The following is a 22,890-nucleotide window of genomic DNA, read 5'->3' on the forward strand; positions in this document are numbered from 1 at the left end:
AGGAAGCACCATTATTCATCTCCGCTGGCCGCGAGACCTGACAAGCTCAACTTTTAAAAAACCTGTACAGACTGGCTACCACCAGGGCCCTCCAGCTTCCATGAAGCATGACTTTCTGAAAGACCCCGAGCTGAGAAGGGGGCTGAAAATAAAACAGGTTAAAATGAAAGAGGGGCTGGGACAATTCTACAATGTCCTGTGAAAGACCACAGACACAGGTCTCAAACTCGTGCTTGCCCAGCCCAAAAGGGACTGGACATGCTGTCATGGGTATGTATACCAGGTCCCTGGGGAAGGAGGTCCCATCCACGGAGGAGCCCTGCAGGGATACCCCCTAATTGGCTGGAAAGTGTCCTGTCCAGTGGGTCTTTCTGTAGCCAAGAAGTAGCCTTAACTTCTGTATCCACAGGGAGAAATCAGTGATATTCCCAAAGCAATATCACTCTACAAAATGAATCCCATAGCTAGATCTGGAATGTTCCTGCACAGATAGCTGACGTCCCAGCTGACAATCCTAGACCTATTTGGAGCTAAGAGGATTATTAAGGCTTTAAAATTCAATTACAATTATGAAAACTCTAAATAACTGACTAAAAAAATAAGAATACAAACCTAAGTTTGAGATGCAGAACTAAAGGGACAAGAATTCAGCATCCCCACCTTATCCAAAAGTCAGTCTCACAGCACAGACTGGAACAGCGACTGTTCAAGACAAGGACTGGGCTGGATCCGGCCAACATTACAAGGACAACCAACTGGTCCTGTTCCTCAGTCTTGTGCTTTTAAAGGGCAGTCGATGTGCCAACTATTTTAAAGCTCCAACACACTAATTCTGTAAACAATAATGGCTACAGCCTGCACACTGCGCACTGGAATGGATTCCTCAACTTGGCCTCATCACTTATGCAGCTGATGAAACAAACACTGACAGCTTTTTTGCATTTGTAAAGGCCCCACAGCAGCTGTGGTGATCCCACCATAGAGCAATGAATTAAGCCTGAAACCCAGCTGGGTCTGAACAGAAGCCTTTTTTGCACAATACAGCAAGACTATCATTGTTAACCTAGGCATTATTGGGAAATATTCTGCATTACATTATAGGGCAGTTCTAACTCAATTCTTAAAATTAGCTCTAATAAGCAATTTTAGTAGAAGGGATGTGGCATTTGCTTTTGAAAAGGCACAAGTATGTGTATAGGTTATAGGTACACCACACAAAGGCAGCCCGGCAGAACAGAACAGATTTCCAGCTAAACAATGCAAAGTTTAAAATATTAACTCCTCCTTACATATTCATGCACATCAACACACACACATACACACACTCACTCACTCACATCTACCTTCTATGGAGGTGGGTATCCAACCTTGCAAATTCTTGGTTTATTTGGCCACTATAGAGAATGTATCAAATATAGTCAGAGGGTCCCCATTAGGTAAACCAAATCAATGACCTGAGCACAAGAGTCAATTTGGAACAGAGAGCCATACCAGAAAAACTGGAGAGTGTGAAAAAAGCATGGTCAACACCCTTACTAAGGAATTTTTTGACACTGAACTTGAGCATTATGTAATAACCAAGATTCCAAGTGCTGACAGACACACTGGTCTTTGACTCCCTGTCAGGAACCTCAAGGCAAGGCAAAGACATCCACACCAAGACATGCACTCCTAGAGAATGAGAACACACACCCTTGGCCGTGTGACTTTTTCAATGCCCCTCCCCACCTTCTACCTTTCTTCCATGGCCTCATACTTTAGATGAACACTTAAAAATGAGCACAAAGTGCCTGACTCAAGAGACCAACCTCATCTCAACAATTTGACACCAACTTGGTAAAAATAAATCTGGTAAAAAGCAGAAATATCAAAAGAAAACACGGCACCATCCCTCTTCCTTAAAAGAACTCCCATTTTTTAAAAGAGTTCATTATGAAGGCTCTTTTTTTTTTAAACATTTTTTCAGTTAGGTAGAGCAGGCTTGCAAGGAGCAAGAAAATCAGGGAGAATTTCTAGGTAGACAGCAGTTCCTATTCCCTATAGTCTTTTGCCAAAGAATGTTAACATAAGTAACAACAAGAAAGTCAAAAGCAAAGGTAAGGCAGGAAAATAGTTCCCCCGTCCTTCTCTGTGCTCCCAGAGAGGAGCCAGAGTGAAAACTCTAGCCCTCCCAAAACTATGTGGTAAATGCTGTGCAGAGATGCATCTGAAGACCCACAACTACAGCCAAAATCGCCTGAGCACCCACAAAAAGTAAAACGTCCCATGACGAAAGTACGAAAGTCGAAGTCCCACCATTTTTTCACACCTAAGCAAGGGGAGCATATGGTTCTAGCACTGGCGTGTGTGAACAGTGTTTACAGTTTGCAAAGGGGTAGAGGAAACAAGACCACTCTTCGCCACCCACACACGCAGCGAAAGTGGCAGTCAGGCAGGGAGGAAAATGAGAACCCCGCCCCCCAGACGCAAGGCAAGTGCCCCAGAAGGGGAGGGCTCAATGCAGCGCTGTGCTGAGAGAACGCAGGAGGCTTCGCGACACAAGCTGGGAGAAACAGGTTAGTAAAAGAGCAGTAAATAAATTTAGTAATAATTACACGTGCACAACTTTCTAGTTTGAGCTATTTCAAGAATAGGGCCAACATCATCCACACAAAAACTGGTACAAAATGTTCACAGCAGCATTATTCACAATAGCCAAAAGGTGGAAACAACCCAAATGTCCATCAGCTGATGCGTGGATAAGCAAAAGGTGGTACGTCCATGCAATGGAATATTATTCAGGCATAAAGAGGAATGAAGTACTGATACATACTACAACATGAACGGACCTTGAAAATATTATCATAAGTGAAAGAAGCCAGTCACAAAAGGCCACATATTGTATGATTCCATTTATAGAAAATGAGAACAGGCAAATCCATAGAGACAAAGTAAATTAGTGGTTGCAGAGACTGGGGGAACTGGGATGAAATGGGGAGTGACTGCCAATGAGTATGAAGTTTCTTTTCTAAAATTGACTGTGGTGATGGCTGCACAGCTCTGAATATACTAAAAACCACTGAATTGTTAAGGGGAAAAAAAAAATCACATTTGCGTCCAAAATCACTCAGGGAAAGACTGAGATGCCTAAGATGCCTTTCGTCTTGAACTACCACTGAAACGCCAAAGAGAAATAGTTGAAGAGCTGCCAGAAGAACTGGAATAAGTTGAGAATATAAGAGAGTTTTAAAAAAAGAAAGGCTAAAAAGGGCTGACACTTTGCTAAAGATACAGCGGCAAAGAACAGCAATGTATGCCAAGAATACGCGCGCGCGCGCGGGCGCACACACACAATGTAGTTAGACTGCAAAGGGCGAGGAAGGGTAACTTTAATCTCCAAATAAATAAAAACTGCAACTTTAGGCTTCCTATTCCCCTGCAGCTCTACTGTGGGCTTTAATGAAGAGCAGGAGAATCTACTATTAAAATGTATTTACTCCATGTCAGTGCTACTCAGACAAGTCCCTTAAATTAGTTTTAAAACCATCTTTGAATTCATAAATTGGGCAGGTAGGAAGCAGTTAGAAGGAGGGGACTCCAAAAGTAAATTAGATATTACTTATCAGCTTCAGAAATCTTTTAACACTCAGCAGGGACGACTATTTGCTGTTGGTGGTAGAAAAAAAAAACATGAACCACCACCTAAGGCCTTCCCCAGATCGTATATAATGTCCGTCCAGAGAAACAAGCAGTTATGCCTGGGCAAGGTGTTCTGTTCTTCATGGAGATGACCTCTATGCACAAATAGAGTAAAACGACTCCTCTTACAACAGGTACCAGTAGGGTCTCCATTTGTGTTAAGCAACTGGAAGCAAACAATGTTCGGCTGTAAAAGCTTTTGCAAGTCAAAGATAATGCCCTTCCTTGGTAAACTGACTGTTCTCTATAATCATCATTACTTATACTCCCAAGTGGCTTTCCCTACTGCTCCAATAAATTCTGGAAAGAAATAACATGACAACTTCAGCAAGTCTCATGGAAGCAGGAAAGGAACAAAGGCTAGTTGAGTAGAAAATGTGTTTCATTTGGGGCTAACGTCAGTGTTGGGGTAGCGATCGCATCACTTAATTAGAGCAGGGAGGAGAATAAGAAGGAAGAGGAAAAAAAACACCACTTTTAACTTCAGATATTTCTAAATCAGACCCAGCCACCCCACCTCCCAAAGCTTTCTAGCCTACCAGGGCCAAAAGAAAACCCATTTTAATAGCATCATTAGAGTTCTGATTTATCACAAGTACAACAGAGTGTGCTTCTCATCCAGACAAGAACTTGGTATATAACATGAAGCTTTGCAAGTCTATATTTGTAGCAGGAGTTTCTGCAGGACTAATTGATGGTGTTTATATTGAGCTGGGGGAAAACTAGCCCAGTAGAATGAAACAAGTATTCCCCGACCTCTTCAACCAGGAGACTTGGCCTCTGGCTCAGATATGCCCGAAGCCCAGACTATGGGACAATCAGACAAGCCAAATGTGTTCTTTATTTAAGGAGGTTTCCTTTCATTCCATAAGCCACCTTTCAGATTCCAGCTAAGTTTAAACCACAATGGTTTGGAATCCTAACAGTAGTTTTGAGGATTACGATACAGAATGAGCATTACAAAACATTTTTAAAGACACAGAACGTTGAATCATGCAGTAACAATCTACCATTACTCCCCCCCAAGAAGGTCATTATTAAATCCAGACCCTCCCTGGTCCCCAGCACTGTGGAAAAAAGTGATAAACTGCATTGACATTTACATAGAAATCTTATCCTGCCACTCAAAGACGTAATCACCAGTGGGGATTACTTTCATGTACCTTTAAAATTTTTCCAGATTAAAAATTCTGTCAGGGTGTCAATACCAATATTACTTAACAAATCTCACCTTAATTAAAGTTTTAGGTCAAGTTTTCAAAGCTAAAACAAAAAGCTACTCAGCCCAAACACGGCTGGGTTGAGAAGGACAACTGCTCACTGCCCGTATTTTAATCTGGTTGTCACTTTTTGGATTTAGAAAGTGAACTTTAGTCAGATCAAAGCAAAAATTACTTGCTCCCAGGATGACTGCTCATTATGGCCTTAAATCCTTTTTGGAATGAGGAGTGGTATAGGAAGGTAAATATATAAAACAAACCCCCTTCCAAAAACTACAACCAACTACAAGTCCCAGCAAAAAGGCTGCAGAATGAGTGGAAATGAATGTTAAAAAAAACTACACTCAGGGCCGGCCCCGTGGCTTAGCGGTTAAGTGCGCGCGCTCCGCTGCTGGCGGCCCGGGTTCGGATCCCGGGTGCGCACTGACGCACTGCTTCTCCGGCCATGCTGAAGCCGCGTCCCACATACAGCAACTAGAAGGAAGTGCAGCTATGACATACAACTATCTACTGGGGCTTTGGGGGAAAATAAATAAAGTTATTAAAAAAAAAAAACTACACTCAAATAATTAGGCTGATTAATAAGACTCATCCCTTATCAAACCACTCCAGCCCTTTCCTAAATGCACACGAATGAACTCTTTATAGAGCGCCACCCAACATTTCACGATTTTCAAACTATTAAAGAAAGCAAGTCCTCCATTCATTTGCTATCTATCAAAGGCAGTGCCCTTTGCCATGCAGAATCATCAGTTTGAAAGGAGTCACACGGCATGTGTGGAGGACCAAGTTTTGTGGTGTGGGGGCAGACACAGTTCGAGCAAGATAACACAACGAGGCCCTTCAAGGCAGGTGGCAACCATGTGCTACCAGTCTAGCTGGGACTCCAGACCATGGCTCCTCAGGAAATGCCTTCCATTCACACTGGCTCTTTCATCCTCCAATATCAAGCCATTATTTCAAGCTGAAAATAGAATACTCGGAGGTTTAGTGCTCTGGGTGGCATGAGGATGGAAAAGGGGGCAATTTGGGTAAACCAATAAGCGTTCAGTTTTACCTCATTTCTAAAGAGACATCTTGACTGGAGAATTAAAAAGTTTAATTGAAAAGAAGTTTACCCAAAAATACTCTCTTAAACATCAAAAAGTAATGCTTATTCTTAGCAGCAGTGTGACACCACCTCATCCTGACATACCACCAGGGGAAAAAAAGATAAAAATTCATCACCTGAACAATCAAAAAGTGTCTGGTGTAAAGATCACACTGCATTTTTCCTTAAGTTAGGAACAAAAAGCAAACCTTAGTGCTGAGCATCTATTACTTTCATTTCTAACCTCTTCCTCAGACAACCCGGATATGCTGGAATCAGCCAAGATGACCTAGCAACACTATGTTCCTTTTTCAACCTTGAGGCTGCAGAATTATAGCCAAAGACCTGTGGGACTTATACAGTCTAGGTAGCTGCAATGTACAAAGCACTTCATATGTTAACATTTGATTCTGTCTCCTCCCAATGACCTTGAGAAACCAATAACGAAAGTATAAGTCTCCCCCATTTTACAGATGAAGAAACTGAGACTTAGACAGCTGAAGTGATTTATACAAGGTCACTCAATCTCTTCCCACAGTATTTTGCGTCCCTGTTGTCAACTACACTGTAAAAATTCTCTGAGGACAAGGACAATATCCTATTTCCTAACACCTAACACAGTGCCAGAGCATGGTGAGCAACCACAACCTATCAGCTGTATTTAACTGAATGGTCTTCCAAGCCAGAGCCCAACGGGACCTTTGCAACCATTCGAAGCCCAACTGGACCTTTGTAACCATTCGAAGCCCACCTCACAAGGCTGAAATCATTTGTGAAAACAATGCGATTCTGGGTCATATTAAGGTATGTCCTGTCGTCACAAAAATGCATTTCATAAATATAAAATATGTAATTGTACAATTATACATACTCTCTTCTTCCCTTCACTACTACAGTCATTCTGACTAATAACACATTGTGTTCTTCAAGCAATTTTGTTAGTTGCTTTCACATATCTTATCTCATTTAGTTCTAATGCCCTGGGAGAGGACAAGGAAAGAAAAGAAAACAGAAACTTACAAAAAACTCAACTGACATCTTTACTACTTGCTACAAGTGCCTGTATTCCTTTTTAAAAGCCAACAAACAAACAAACCCACCAGCCTCACACGAACTACCTGTGGGACCATAAATTAGTATAGCCTTTCTCCAAGAAAGCAACGTGGTGGGAGGGATTGAAACATAAACAGGGGCACTTCTGAGTCAGTAATTCCACTCTGAGGAATTTGGGGGTAAGTACAAGAAACATCATATTTTGTCCACAGCCCCAAAACCATGAAAAGGCCACCAAGGACAGACAGGCCAAGTAAACTGCAGTACAGCTCAACAGAGTGCTTGCAGCCATCAAAGATAATGATGTGGAACTGTACTTTGATAACTGAGATAAGATATAAATGCAAAAAGCAAGCAAGAGAAAAGCACTTAAGAGTTTGAGCCCACATATGTAAAATTAGATATCTACAAGTGCAATTGCAATGCTTTTTATCTTTGTGTAGTTGTCTGATTTGAATGATTTCTTATAAAGCAAAAAAGTCATTGTCAAAAGGGGAAAAACGTCATTGGCCTAATTAAGTATGGGGATTACATGCGGATTTTATTTTTCCATGAAAATGAATTGATTCCTGCAGTTACTGGATAACTGAGAATCCACCTGGAACTAGGAAGCATGTCCAAAAGACCTGTCCAAAGGCAGGAACACAGATGGCCTTCCACTGCAGCAGCGGCTGGAGTTCAAGCCCCAGTGGGTCACTGAAAAAATGTGCGACCTCAAGCAAATCGCCCAACAGTACTAGACACCTCAGGTTCTCTCAGCTATAAAATTCTGATTAGTTAAGTTCATTTTTTCCACTAGATTCACACCAATTCTCTCTCACTACTAGGTAGTATTTGAAATACTCCAGAAGATTCAACTCAAATATTCTTCAACTGTGTGATAACTTATAAAATTCAGCCACTACTCGTGTGGTTACCAGGTTAAGAGACATGTAAACAATAATTCCAGCTCCTACAGGTAGGTGTGAGGAGTCAGGTCAACAGAGAGAAGGGGCTTGGCTCTGCCTGACTGGGGAGGGGGTGGCAGGCTGTCCAGTAAGGCCAGACAGGCTAGGTGGGCTCCTCAGACAATCTGTTCACAGAGCAAGTAGAGGAACGAGGATGTGCTAAGAGGCTGGGCTCAGCTGAAGTGGAATGGGTGGCAGGAGAGGCCCAGGTCAGAGCAAGAAAGGTTTTTTATGCTGTGCTGAGGACAAACTTGGTTTAGACTTGATCCTGAAAACCAGAGGGAGCCACTGAAGGATCATGATCAGATTTTCAATATCAAGGATTATTGCTCCAACACCTTGCTTAAACATCTTTGATGAAACACCTTTGTGCACAGATTCAGTGCCACTCTGATCTTAATTCTCAATCTGTTCCTCTTTCTCATTCCCCACCCTGACGTGTTTGGTAGTCACGTGTTGGATAAGACAGAGGAGATTCGGCAACCAACGGAGGGTGGGAGTGGGAAGCAATTATACCACCTTCTAATCTTTAAAGCCCTGTTTTAGATCCCAAAATGGACTTTAGAATATCTGTTACTATTCATTCAGTTTATTAAGAGGCAAAGCATAGAATTCATTTGATTCATTTATTTCTGAGTCAGCTAGGAAGGCTGCTGGCAGGTCTGACGTCTCCAGGTTGGTGATTTCCAACCGTGTAATAATACCTTGAGCATTTGTGCAGTAGTATGCAGTTTACAAAGTGCTTTCACATCAAAAACTTCGCTGGCTCTCCCAGCAACAAGCCTGTGAAGTGCATGAACAGATGAGGGAGCAGCTCAGCGAGGTTATATGGCTTGCCCAGGGTTACACAGCCCAACAGTGAATTCAGCTCATATTCCCAATTTTGTCCGTTACTACAGAGGTACCCTATACATTCAAAACAAGCCTGTCCAAATCTGAGGCATCTCATTACTGAAGCCCATGTACTAGTAATAAGGCATATACACAAAGCACAAAACTCTCCAAGTCTTAATGATGTTTATATCCAACTGCTGCTTAACAGAATAAGCATTCATTCAGTTCCCTTTCTGCAAACTTATGGAAGGAATAAATGCAAGAAACACATGCTCAGTCCTAATCCCTTCTCATTTCCTCCTGGCACCTGTTTCTGCCCCCACAGGCACCAAACACTTTAACAGCTGGCAGAAATGAGAACCAAGAGATAACACACTCAACTATTGCAGATCAAGTCCTAACCAAAATTGTGGTTAAGCAATAATGGAGAAAGAACCACCCAGGTTTACAAAGAGAGTAATAAAACAAGGCGCCAAAAGGTCTCCCACATTCTCCTGGATGATGTCACTAGATACCTGGGCTGCTGTCACAGTAAACGAGAGGGTCTCCTGATGGAAAACAGACACACACGACCCCCCCCCTCACGCCTGACCCCAAAAAACATTGCTAGAAAAGAATTTCTGGTTGTATTGGAGAAAATACGCGCGCGAGGGAAGAGCTGTACTAGAACTATGGAGGGGCAAAACCGGGGCTATGTCTCTTGTGAACCTTCTAGGATTCATGGTAACTAAACACCGCCGTTGATAATATTTCAGTGCTCACTGGCCTTCCGCTTCATGGGTGGTGGAGCTTGACAGACTTACAAAATTAGAACTTAAAATCCAATTTAGGCCTTTTAGGTAGCACCAGCTCGCAAGAACAGCTCTCAAGAACTTCTACCAGTAGGGTTCCCCTAACACCTTCATACATCCTACAAATACGTGAGTAATTATGAATAATGTTCCCATTACTCATGCTGCCTCGTTAACATATCTGGGCAGCCTTTGTTTACCGGATGGCTCAGATCCTGGCGAGGATCTGAGGGCAAATGATTTCCCCCAGCACCCCACGGGCCCCTCAGCAGCAAAGTCAGGAGCAACAACACAAGTGCAAGAGAAAGTAGCGAAGACGCTTTGTCACAGCCCCTGCGAAACCAAACGGGCTCTCGGAAGCCAGCTGAGCTAATGTAGCCCGAGAGGGCCCTCAGGTAAACCAGGGTGGGGCACTTATAAAACTAGACAGAGCAAACGGGCCAGTCCCTGGGGTACTGGCATCTCAGCTCTTTTTCCAGTGAGGACTCAAGGAAACAGCCAGCTGGGGATGAGGGGGTAGCTCCACCAACTGGTGTTTAAAAAAACAACAAACACAAACAAGCTCTTGAGATACACTCCTTCTGTTCCTGGAGGCTGATGAACTGCCTTAACTTTCCCAACTTTCTCAAGCAAAAAACCTCTCCAAAGGCTGCCAAGAGCCCCTATCATGGCCTTTTTTCCACTTTTTGGGGCTACACTGATCATTTTTTTGTTTATTTATTTATTTTTTTCCCCCAAAGCCCCAGTAGATAGTTGTATGTCATAGCTGCACATCATTCTAGCTGCTGTATGTGGGACTCGGCCTCAGCATGGCCGGAGAAGCAGTGCGTTGGAGCGCGCCCGGGATCCAAACCCGGGCCGCCAGTGGCGGAGCGCACGCACTTAACCGCCAAGCCACAGGGTCGGCCATACACCCATCACTCATTTTACCTCTGTTTCATCTGCACTAAGAAGTGGAGAGGAGTTACAGGCTTGAACTCTGGCCAGGGTCTATTCACCTCGGTTTTCTCTTCTGTAAAATGGACTCAACAGCCTCTTTTTCTCGTGTGAACTCACTATGGAAACAGTAAATGTGGGCGGTTATTTCAGAGTTGACTGGCTCTTCCCTTTGCGATGCTTTCAGGAGTGGTGGGTGTTGTATGGCCATCGAGTGTTTTCCAAGCTATTCTTGCACATTTCTTCAAACGGCAGAGAGCCCCAGGAGAGAGGGCAGCATTTTACAAGAGTAGTGAAATCAGTAGCAAGACAAACCCTGCTGGAAGGGGAAAGAAACCCAGAGACCCAAGGGCCCAGGGTTGTAGTCCTGCTGCTCACTCAGGTGTGACCTGACTTCGCCCTCTGGGACAAGATCTACATCTGTAAAACATGGGCCCTTTCCCATCCCAAACATCCTGCCTAAGAGAACAAGAAAGAAAAGCCACTTGCAAGCAGTGACAGGAAAAGGAAGTCCTGGAAACAGGCAGGATTCCTCAACCCGGAGCAAAAGGATCTCCAGCCAGCACCGCCACTTCCCACGAGGTTCAGCTCTACTTTTTATTTTTTAGGAAGATCAGCCCTGAGCTAACATCCATGCTTAATCCTCCTCTTTCTGCTGAGGAAGACCGGCTCTGAGCTAACATCTATTGCCAATCCGCCTCCTTTTTTTTTTCCCCCAAAGCTCCAGTAGATAGTTGTATGTCACAGCTGCACATCCTTCTAGTTGCTGTGTGTGGGACGCGGCCTCAGCATGGCCGGAGAAGCAGTGCGTCGGTGCACGCCCGGGATCCGAACCCGGGCCGCCAGTAGCAGAGCGCGCGCACTTAACCGCTAAGCCACAGGGCCAGCCCTCAGCTCTACTTTTAATGATTGTATTCTCAATCAGAAGGGAAACAAAAACCCCTCACTAAAAAGTGAGGCTGCCAGAAGGCTCTAGGGTTGACTGAAGTCCCAAGAAAGATTAAAACCGAAAAGGATAAGAAAAATCTCTCTGGCTCAAATTGTCTACAAAAGAGTAGACAAACAGCAATACTGTATCACAGCTGTAGAAGTCATCCGAGTCCCCACTCCTGGAATGAAAGACGCCTGTCATGATGAGGCAAGTATGTATCCCCAAAAAACCCAGAAAAACGAAGACAGGGCCCGGAAAAGCAACTGAGGATGGGGGCGGGGGGGATGTCAGAAGAATGAAGAGAAAACAGTTACCTGGGAGATGGAGAGAAACAAAAGATAATTGATTCAAACTGAGATTCAATTTGTCTCATTTCCATTAAGAAGTAGGCTTAAGGATTTGAAATGAAACAGACCTTAAGCAGTATCTCCGAAGTAAGACAAAATAAAGTTGCTGGAGTACAAGATACAAGCTTCTGAACTCCATATAAATAAGGTGTAAAATCACTAATCTTTCTGTCCCCTCCCATCCAGTGAATGACTCAATTGTTTTTAACTCTAGAAGTAACACAAATTACCTCAGTAGGACCACTCTAAACTGATCCACATTTTACCTAGGCTATGTGGCACAAACTAACGAAGTCTGGTTTAATATTTGGGGATTAAGGCTAAATACAACGAAAGCACTCTTATCAGAGTTGATAGGGACCAGAAGCAAAGTTTGAGGCAAGAAACCCTAAAAACATATATTATATATATATTTATACACATACAGACACATATAGTAACATTTTAACTGAAACACACGACCGTACTTTCAGCTGGATTTTTTGCGAGTTCAGGTGTTCCAAGGTATGCTTTTTTGTTTGTTTGTTGGGAAGGGCATTTGGGCAAAAAAGAAGTTTGGTTCTTAAAAGGGAATCAATTGCAAAGCAACGTGTGTCCAGATCCTTACACAGATTTTCCCCAAGTCTTTTAAACATCGGGTCCACATCTAACTTAACGGCCTTAATTCACTTTTATCGCATATTCCCAAAACATTCAACTTAAAGTTTTCATAGAAACCAACTCTCTTTTCACACTCGTTCAAAGGTTTACGTAATATTTAACTATAATTGCAATAGTAAGTCTAACTGGAATAACGACATTTGGAAACAAAACAACTGACACTTGGCAAGGCTTCTATGAGTGGGAGCCAAAGGGGACAGAGGCACACATACCCCAGAGCTGCCCAGTGGCCAGAAGCTTCGTATTGGGGTATCACAGCCAGAAGTTCTGCAGCCAACAGGGCAAGTAGGCTGGGTAGGTAAAAGGTGGTTAGGAGAGCTGTTACTGGGGAGACCTAGACATGGACCAGTAACATTAGGAGCATTAGAACGGTGCAACTAGAATTCCAAAAACTACATTTCTTAGGCTGCAAAACTTTTTAACCATTTGGGTAAAAACATCAGGAGTCTGCATCCTCAGACCATCATGATCAAGGGCAAATCGTAAAAACACTCCAGCTTAGCCTTTACCAAGTGTTTTTAATGTACTAAGCTTACTATGCCTTTCCCATGTCGTCTTGGAAAGGAGGAAAAGAAGCATTTCTATTTTGAATGTAACAGACACCAGTTATATACTCCAAAAGGTTTTCTTTTTCTGAAGGAAGAAAGTTTAAATAACCTTTGGAGCAGGGTATATATTAAGATTAACACTGGAGTTATTTCCAAGGCACCTGGAAGTGGGTCAATAGCCTTCAGCCCAGCAACAGAAACTGGTTTAACCTACTATGAGAGAAGCAACAGCCATTATACCATCTAAGTACTAAATAATTCTAGTTGGCTATTTGAGCCAATGGCTATGGGGAAAACACAAGTCAGATACTTGTCTACAGTAAAGTAATAATAACCCAGGTAATAGTAACTCAAATTGGATTATTTTTGGACATCACTTACTTTTCCTTTTAAATTTCAGCGATACACTTTGGGTTCGTAACTTGACAGTATTTCTTCCATAATCTCTCCATGCGGTGTTAGCTGCTAAATTGCCTCTGCCCTAGACTTACATGACAATGAGAAAGGTTTTCCACTACAAGAGACAGGCAGAAAGAAAGCCATGTGACCAGTCCAGGAAAGGAAAAACACAGCAATTAAATAATGTGTGCAAGTTTTTCCCCCCAAAACTGTAAAATAACAATTGGGTGTAAAACGCAGTGGGGAGGGGGCGGACTCAAATCCTACCACTATATTTTGGTGTAGTTCTACTTTTTTCTTTACAATTTTTTGTAATTCTAATTATAGTTTTTTAAATCCTGCTTTTCAATCTTGTAACAAAATTTGCCCAGTTTTTTAAATCACACTGCAGTTTTAAATCATAAAATTGATACTTAACACTTATACCCTAGTGGTACAAATTCTGCCTGAGCTGTCCTAGAAGTCAAACTGGTTGTTTTCGTACTAACTGCATGAACCATACCTTCACGTGGCAGATATTTTTACTTCAAACTCCTACCTGCTATAAAGCATCAAAGATCAAATGGTTTGGAAGCCTGGGTATCATCTCTGTGATTCTCCCTAGGAATAACCAACCAGTGCAGTGATGGAAATGGCAGAAAATACCCCTAGAGCAACACATGCAACTGTTTTTATTGTCCAAGTGGATTGGGGCTTTGAAAGGCAAATGTTTTCAGTTATTTAAGGTATTGTAATGGGAGTCGTACCCAGCACAATTAAGACAGGATTACGTTGCAATTTATGAGTTTCTCCAGGATGTCATTTAATATGAAATACAACAATCATGTCTCCCAAAGCCTGCCATCTACAATCGCAGCCCCAAACTTGCTTTGCTAAGGCAATAAACTAAATGGCAACGCGGCAGGCATCTAAGGCTTTTGAGACCAATTGTAGGAAATGTGCTGCCTTCCACCAGCTCAAGTAATAACGCCACCCCTTACACAGAAAGAGCATACGGTTTTACATCTTTCACGCAGGTTATCTCACACACATAATCTTCTCACATAAAGTGAAGTAACAAAGGCAGGTACTACTTTTTCCATTTTACAGAAGAGTAAATAGACTGAGACTGCGAGCCTCTTGTTCAGAACAACTAAGCCCAGAACACCTTCAGACTTCAGTGCTCTCCTATTAATGACAAGTCTTCCCTCGTCTGGCTCCCCAAGATACTCAATAGGCATATAGAGCTGGCACAGCGAAGGAGCGCCACTCGCCTCCGTGGTATTGCAAGGCTTTCAGAAAGAGCAACAGTTTCTACTGTGCAGCATCACCCAGAAAAGCATCCGGCCACATTCTGCAAAGACACCCCAAACACGACTTAAAGTGACAAGGTGGCCAAATCTACAACATGGTGCTCCTACAGAGCAAGGCTTTCCCTGAATGAAGTTTCCTGGCTTTTCCAAAGCGTTGGTGAGCAAACACAACTACCACAGTGGTAACGCCACCCCATCAGCAGACCTGGAAACAGAGGAATCATTTCTGCAGAAAGAAGGCGTCTCCTCCTGCTCCCCTCCATCCACTAAATGGAATCAGAACTGGGTCGGGGGCACTCCCGTGGGGACCAAGGGCTCCCCGCTCTCACCTGGAGGGAAGCGCAGCGTTTCGGGGCGGAAGGCAGAGACCGATGGCATCCTCCTCCCCTTCTTCCTCCTCCCACGCGGCAGCCCCGCTCCGCCGCAACCCCCGCCTCCTCCCCACTCCCTCCTCCCCCGGCCGCCCCGCCGCTCTGGAACCTCCCGCCCGACTTTTGACGTCACGGAGGAGGAGGAGAAGGTTCCACCCGGGCCCTTCCCTTTGTGACGTCACAATGACAACAGAACGCGGCCGGGAGCGTCCGGGAACCCGGAGCGGCGGGGGGCGGAGGGCGGGGAGGCCGGCGCCAGGCGGGGGAGGAACCGGGGGGCGGGGAGGGGGCGCGCTGACGTCTCGCCGGCTTAACCTGTTGCTCTCGGGACCGCACTGGAGCCGCGGGCAGGGCCGCGGGGAGCCGGCCGGGCCGCCGCCGCCATGCTCGGCTGTGCGCGCGGTGGGGGGCGCCCGCTGCAGCTGTGCGCCGCGCCGCCCCCCGGCACGCCCCCGCCCCGCGCCGCTCCCCTCCCCCGGGCCCAGCGGGCCGCGCCGCCCCGCGCCCCACCCACCCGCAGCCGGCCGGCGCCCGGAGCCCGGAGCCCGGAGCCCGAGCCGAGCCGGAGCCCGCAGCCCGCCCCCTACAGGCCGCGCGCGCGCCCGCCCAACCCGGCCCAGCCCGCCGCGACCCCCGCGCGCCCTCCCCGCCGCAGCCCGCGCGAGCACGTCGGGAACACGGGCTCCGCTCCCCCAGCGGTAACTCGTGCTCTGCCTCCCGCGGCCGCCGCCGGCCCCGGGCTTGCGGCCGGACGCCCGGACTCGACACCATCCGCTGACCACCGGCAACAAAAAATCCCACCCCACACCGCTCTCCAACTCGGCGAGGTCTGGGATGGCGTGGGGTGGGGGGGAGGAGTGGAGAGAGCGGTTCTTGTCCAAGTTCTAGCCCATCTGCTTTGTGGCTGCACCCGAATCGGACGTGCCCCGGGAAGGCGTCCACGCTCCCAGGCAAGATTGTCTCCATGCAGTTTCTACAGCCCGAGTTTAAACTCGTCCTTTGCATTCTACCCAGTCCTCTGCAATGCGGATGTATTTTAATTCTAAATTCTTTAGGGTACAGCTTTTTAAGTTGGGCTCGATTATTTAACCTTGCATTTCTTTCATAGTTGAACTTTACGTGTCTAGATTAGGATCAGCCCTCCAGAAGAGGCATTCAGCTTTTCCATTAAATGTATTTTTTACAAAACCAATGCCCCGAAGGTCATCTCCCATTACCCACATCACATTGCTCAAAAAGGGAAAATATGAACACCAATTTGTTGACTCGAGTTAAATAAAACTTTCTTATAACGTTCTATTATTTCCTAATGTATGTTCATTTGGCCTTTTTTTGAAAAAATGGGTTCTCTGATTTAAAGCACGCAGCTAATCACGGATCACTCGAGTGCATATTTGGTTAATCCCTCGGTCCCCCTCTTCCCTCCCTCCCCCCAAACTTAAAAAAAAAAGCCACCACACACAAAACAAAAACACTCCCCATGCCAATCAAAACGTAGCTGTACTATGCACAAAACAAATTTAACTATTCCAAACCATTTAAATCTCTGAATAATCACCCAATTTCAGAGTGATTCAAAGCCCAGTGATTCAAAGCCCAGTGAACAGAGAGAAATTTGTAGTCACTTACATATGCATTCACATATCTACTTAAAAACATTAGCTATATTGTATGTCTTTTTCCCCTAAAACTGGAAACCATGAATTTTTAAACAAAACCAGTCCCATTATTAAAGTCAATCCCAACAAATGCATTCGCTGTAACATGATTCCCAACTGGTTTATGCTGCGAACCAGATAAGCCAAAACGACCACATACATTAAATTTGATGTGCCAGTGCAAGGAACGAGATCGCCATAATCGGACCCTCGATTGCAACTTAAAGGGCTTCCAACACACCCGCGTTACACGATTTTCCAAATAACATTAATAATAATAACACAGGCTCATTTGCATGCAAAGTGCAATATGGGGCCAAATCCGCCTGAGAATGCAGTTTAGTTACATTACCGCAGCCCCCAGCCCCCCCAAGCTCCACCAAAATCCCTTGCCTTTCATCTAAAACTAGATTATGGTTGTGTCATTCGAGGTCAATATATTCACTTGAGGTATCGCTACACCAATATGTTTTTTCATCCAAACTAGGCAGACACGACTTTGCCTGAAAAGCCCTCTTTCAGAAAAGAAAGAAACAGCCTTATCGGACGCTGTGTTTAAAACCCTTCAGCTGCAGAATTATCTATAAACTTGACATTCACAGCCATTGCTTAAAACTGCAAGTCAAAGGATGTGTTGTTACGAGCACTTACGTATTTCTTCTGAATGATATTCCTCTTGGGTCTTTCCTTGCTCATTCTGAGATCCAAATGCTGATTGCAAAAGGGGACAATTGCTTCATGAATTTAAAGCCGTCAGAAATTTGCAAAAAAATATCCTGGTGGTTTTTATTGTTGTTGGTGGTGGTTGATCTTGTAATCCGACTTTTCTTCCTCTTCCCCCAAAGCCCGATTCGCCTTAAAATAAATCCGAAATTGGGAAGGAAAAAAAAAAGAGCCAAAGACGAACGAAGCAAACAACAAAAAAAAATTCACTTTAGTAAAACACTCATAATGGAAAATTTCCCCCGAAACACACACACAAAAAAAACCGACGCCCTTCACTCCCCCCCTTTTTCCTCCAAAAACTACATCAGCGAAACGTGAAGGTCCTTAGTGTCTGATCTGTAGTTACATCTTGGAAAAGAAAAGGGAAAGATAAATAAAAAATGTTGGAAGTCACGTTTGTGCTGCAGCAGCAGTGCGAGCAGAAGAGTCAACTCCAGCGGCGGCGGCGGCGGCGGCAGCACCACAGCGAGGGCTCGCCGAGTCTCTTTTTTCCAAGCCCCCTAACCAATGAGAGAGAGGCTATCCAGCCCAACTTTAAATGGACTCTGCTTTTATACAAGTTAGGGCTCCTCGAGTAATTCCCCGCCGGACGCTAGCCGAAAACTCCCACAGCTGAGCCACCAGGCGCCCGCCTAGCCCGGCGACGACCGCCCCTGGCCCAGTACTGAGGATCCCCGCAGCCCCGTCGACTAGACACCCGAGAAGCCTCGACGAACCCTTCCCAGACAAGCCCTCAGGCATCGCTCCCACGCCGAGCCTAGGAGTGGAATTGAGAGAGGCTCCCTAGCTCAATGCATGGCACGCTCGGTCGCTCCACCTCACCCCCTTTCCCCAGCTTGCCGCTCACCCCACAGCCGCCACACGCTGGCCCCCGCCACTGCCCTGGCGTCTACCTGCAGCCGGGCTGCTGGGTACGAGTGCCCCAGGACGCCCGGCCTGGGGGAGGGCCGCCTATTCCCGGGGCACCTTAGAATGGTCCCCTTGATCTTCTGGAAGTTGTAGTCCCCCGACTACAAAATGGCTATGGCCACGGGAGCTGGGAACTACAATTCCCAGCCTGCCCCGCAAGCCTGTCACTCAACTCCCCTCCCTCCTCCTCTCCCCCTCCCCCTCCCCGGCCCTGCCAGCAAACGCTTGGACGTGTCCCGCGTGCGACACTGCTAGAGGCTGGCTCGGGATTGGCCCGCAGAGCGTGTGGTCCGCGAGCGAGGAACTCCCCACGCCGGCCCGCCCCCGCCCCCCAGCCGCGGCCCCCCTCCTTCCGCGGCGGCCGGCCCCCTCCCCGCGCGCCCCGCCCCCACCCGCGGCGCGAACCGCCTGTGGAATCGAGGAATCGCGCGCGCGCCGGCCCGAGCCGAGCGGCGGGGGAGGGACGCGAGGCTTCCCGGGGGAAGGCCTCGGAGCGTGGCGGCGCGGGGGGCGGTGTCAGCGAGGGGTTGGAGCCCGTCCTAAGGAAAACTGGGCCACGCACCAAGAGGAATCCTCGGTGCGAACTAGTTGATCGGCGGCGCCTGCTGCCTCTGCTGCGCAGCCGGTGTCACCTCAGGACAGCGCCTCGCGTATTCGCACGGAGCGCGCCGCGGTCGGGCTCGGGGTGGTCTGAGGTCACCTCTGCCCGCGCCCCACGGCCGCACGCGCGGGGCGGCCGGCTGGGCCGTGCGGAAAGGCCACCTCCGGGCGCGGCACGCGGCACGCGGCCCGGCGGGCGAGGACTGCGCGGGGGTGGCCAGAAAGGGCACCTCGGGCGGCTGCCTCCCACAAAAGACAACCGCCCTGAACGAGATGAGCACGATCTTTGCCTTTCCTGGCGTATTTCGCGTCTGGGGTGCCCATGAGCGAGACCGAAACGTGGAGGTGGAAATGGGTGGAATATGGAGACCGAGCCACCCAGACAGGCAAACTGTAAGGAAGCATCTGGAACGCCGAGTGCCAGGACTATCAGCTGCGGTAGCCACGCGAGAGCCTGCTTCTTACCTGCCTCTGCCCCCTGTTGTGGTTGTCTAATCGCTGATATAAATGAAGTAGCAGCCCCGGGTGTATCTCTTCGGGCTTTCGCCGTATTAACAACTTTGTCAAGTCTCACGTAGCCATTCTGCATTGTTAATTTCCTTGTTTTGGAGAAGTGATGTCTTAAATGACCTCCTCTCAGGCTAGCCTCTGAATAAATGAAAAGTGGCGTCAGTGCCCCCTCATCCTCATCCCTATCCATTTTATTTTCCTGCCTATTTCTAAGATTCTCCTTGCCTTGAAAGGTATAAATACTCCGGTAACACCATTGTTAGATTTTATTTGCAGTGCTGTTGGAAGGGATAACCACGGTCGAGAACGGGCTCAGAAACTGGGGGTAGGAGACTTATATTCAAATTACACCTTAGCCACTTGCTTAAAGGTAACTGATGGCTTTCCTGAGCTTGTCAGTTTCCTCATCTACAAATTAGTGATGACCAAGACGTTAACCCCGCTAAGAACCAGACACGTTATTGGAAGCTTTCAGGAAATGAAATTAAGTGCTTTTTCTAAAGGCTTTTTAATTATGACTTTACCTTTTTAAAAAATCTGAACGCTTTGTAAAATGAAATCCTTTTGTCTTATGTTCATTTCACGATCAGAAAAATAAATGACCTTCTGTCCCTTGATATTACAAAACTTGTTGGCTGGTGCCATTGGCTGGGAAGGACTCCCTAGAACAGACTCCACTTTTCAGGATTGGCCACCCAAGTGACTTTATGGTTAGGTTACAACGAGGTGTTTTCAGAAGACTTTCTGAGGTCTCCACTTCTCCACACTGTTATGGTTTAACCAGCTTTCTGGAGGTTTAATGTCAGATCTGTCATTGCCCAGGTAAAATATTAAAGAACAAAGGTGGGTTTCTTCTTGGTTCCCTTAGCTAGCCCGGAGGCTGGGCTTCTCGTCCCGGGCCTGTGAACTCCCCTGCTGGGCTACCAGCTCCAGGTCGCCGCGTACTAAAGACCATTCTCCTAGTGGAGGCTTGAGGGCAGGGGAAAGGAAGGAATTTGCTCATTTCCAAAAGATTTGGATAACATTAGTGTTGTTTTCCCTGAAAAGGAAAATAGATTGGCCTTTTTAGCAGTTGAAGTCCTTTCCTGTTGTGGAAGTAACTGTCTCCTGATGAACATCCTTTCCCTGTCATCTTGGCAAGGCCATATATTACCTTTCCTTTCTTTTTCCTCCTCTTTTTCGTTTTCTGTAAGTCTAATTCACTCTCTCTCCTGATGATTTTAACTCCTCACAGTTCTCCTTTTGACCCCTTCAAGTCTGGAGTTCAGGGGTGGGTGGACCTCACTAGGTACATTTCTTCTAAAGGACGTTATGTGCCAGCACTAAAAGTCTGAAAGTCCTTTGTTAAGAAACACACAGCTCAGTAGAAAAGGCAGATTTAACAATCGATTGTGATACCTCTAAAAAGCGCTGTATTAGCAATATGGAAAAGGAGCTAAAGGGAACGCACAGCTGAAGTGACCAGGAATTAGGAAGTTTTGAAGGATGAGTAGGGAGTTCAGCAGTTTGAAATAAGCCAAGCAACTTTACAGCATGAAAAAAAATCATGAGGGGCTGGTCTGGTGGCACAGCAGTTAAGTTTGAGCATTCTGCTTTGGCGGCCCTGGGTTTGCTGGTTCGGATCCTGGGTGTGGACCTACTCACCGCTCATCAAGCCACGCTGAGGCGGCGTCCCATTTAGAAGAACTAGCAGGACCTACAACTAGGATATACAATTACATACTGGGGGCTTTGAGGAGGAAAAAAAAAAAAAAAAAGGAAAATTGGCAAATGGATGTTAGCTCAGGGCCAATCTTCCTCAAAAAAAAAAAAAAAAATACCACACTTATGGATGGGAGTCAATTTTTGTTTGGCAGTGACCAAAGATGAGACTGAGAGGTAAGCAGGAGCCAGGACCAGAAAGGTTCTGTATGCCAGACAAAGAGTTTGGACTTTGCCTGTAGTCTAAAAAGAAACTTAGGAGGATTTTTACTGGAGGTAGAAAGCAGATTTGCATTTTTGAAAAGTAATTCTGATTGTGTGAGAGATGAAATTGAGGATTGAAGAAGAGAGAGAGGGGCCGGCCCGGTGGCGCAAGCGGTTAAGTGCGCGCGCTCCGCTGCGGCGGCCCGGGGTTCGCTGGTTCGGATCCCGGGCGCGCACCGACGCACTGCTTGGTAAGCCATGCTGTGGCGGCGTCCCATATAAAGTGGAGGAAGATGGGCACGGATGTTAGCCCAGGGCCGTCTTCCTCAGCAAAAAAAGAGGAGGATTGGCGGATGTTAGCTCAGGGCTGATCTCCTCACAAAAAAAAAAAAAAAAAAAAAAAAAAATATATGAAGAAGAGAGAGAGACTGGGGGCAGGAAGACCTAGAAACCAGTTGCAATGTTATTGCATAAATGAGGTAAGAAATGGTTAAAATCTGAATCCAGTGGCAGAGGAAATACAGAGCAGAGAACAGGTTGAGAATGTTATTTAGAATGTCAAAAGTCCGTGGGGCTTGGGAACTGGTTAGCTGGAAGGAATGGTGACTAGCAGGGTAGAGTCTAAAATGATTCCTTAATCTTACCTTTTATGCTCTTTTAATTAGATCCATTATCCACTCTAGGAAGAATGGGAACATGATAGAGGTAAAAGAGGAAGAAGTAACAAATCATCAGACACAAATAAGAGCAGGCCTTCTCTATTCTGGGTTCAAATCTGTATGGGCAATCATAATTAATGAAGCATTCTAGTCCACCGTTTGATTTACTATAAAAAATGACAGAGAAAAAATTAATTAGTTAATAAAGATCAAGTACAGAGGAATAAATCCATAGTCCTATAGTATATGCATATTGAAATTCCCCTCTTAATGCAGGGGATGACAGGTTATTCCACGTGCTTCCAGACTCCAATCACATCCATGGTTCTCCTAAGGGATAACTCAAGATTCATCTTCTCCAAAAATCCTTCCTTATTTCACATATTTCACCCCTTTGCATTGTATACTGACTTTTGCTTACATTCTCCAATTTTTCTCATGTTCCCATCTCTTCTCTCCAAATACAAAAATAAGCTTTCTAAAGTCAGAGACCATGTTGTCTACTTCTCATGTCCTCCCCAAAGCTTCAGAAACTTCATCGATTTTGGAAGTGTCCAGTAAATGCTTACTGTTGAATGTTTCACCAAAACTGTGATGCCTGATTATTCAGACTACTGCCAGCCATTTAGTCTGTTGCTGTCATGCCCAGTTCCATCTTGGAGCGCTGCTGTTTCTCGTCTTAGAGTACCCACATCCAGCACAGTGCGGTGCATGCTTCCAGGCCCCAGTTCCGGTCCTGTCTCCGGTTCAGCCTGACTGCTTGGCTGCCTCATTTCTCGATTCTCATTGCCCCTGTTACTTCAGCCACATTTCAAGAGAAAAAAAA

The 22,890-nt window shown here is 45.9% G+C and overlaps 1 protein-coding gene across 7 annotated transcripts in view; it reads right to left on the reverse strand.

Annotated features, from left to right (window-relative positions):
* JARID2 (jumonji and AT-rich interaction domain containing 2) overlaps positions 1-18,438 on the reverse strand; it is a 258,502-nt gene extending 240,064 nt beyond the window's left edge. Inside the window, exons 1-2 of one of the 7 annotated variants that reach the window (XM_058555224.1) lie at positions 18,375-18,438; positions 17,407-17,610 (exon numbers count right to left, since the gene is read on the reverse strand). In XM_058555224.1, coding sequence (XP_058411207.1) covers positions 17,407-17,451 — 45 coding nt within the window. In that variant the 5' untranslated portion in view covers positions 17,452-17,610; positions 18,375-18,438. Of the gene's footprint in view, positions 1-15,055; positions 15,075-17,406; positions 18,100-18,328; positions 18,349-18,374 lie in introns of those variants that run through there. The other 6 variants (XM_058555225.1, XM_058555223.1, XM_058555227.1 and 3 more) reach the window with 6 other exon arrangements.
* Between the last annotated feature and the right edge of the window lie 4,452 nt (positions 18,439-22,890).

The sequence above is a fragment of the Diceros bicornis genome, chromosome 14 (assembly GCF_020826845.1).
Source record: "Diceros bicornis minor isolate mBicDic1 chromosome 14, mDicBic1.mat.cur, whole genome shotgun sequence".
Lineage (NCBI taxonomy): Eukaryota > Metazoa > Chordata > Mammalia > Perissodactyla > Rhinocerotidae > Diceros > Diceros bicornis.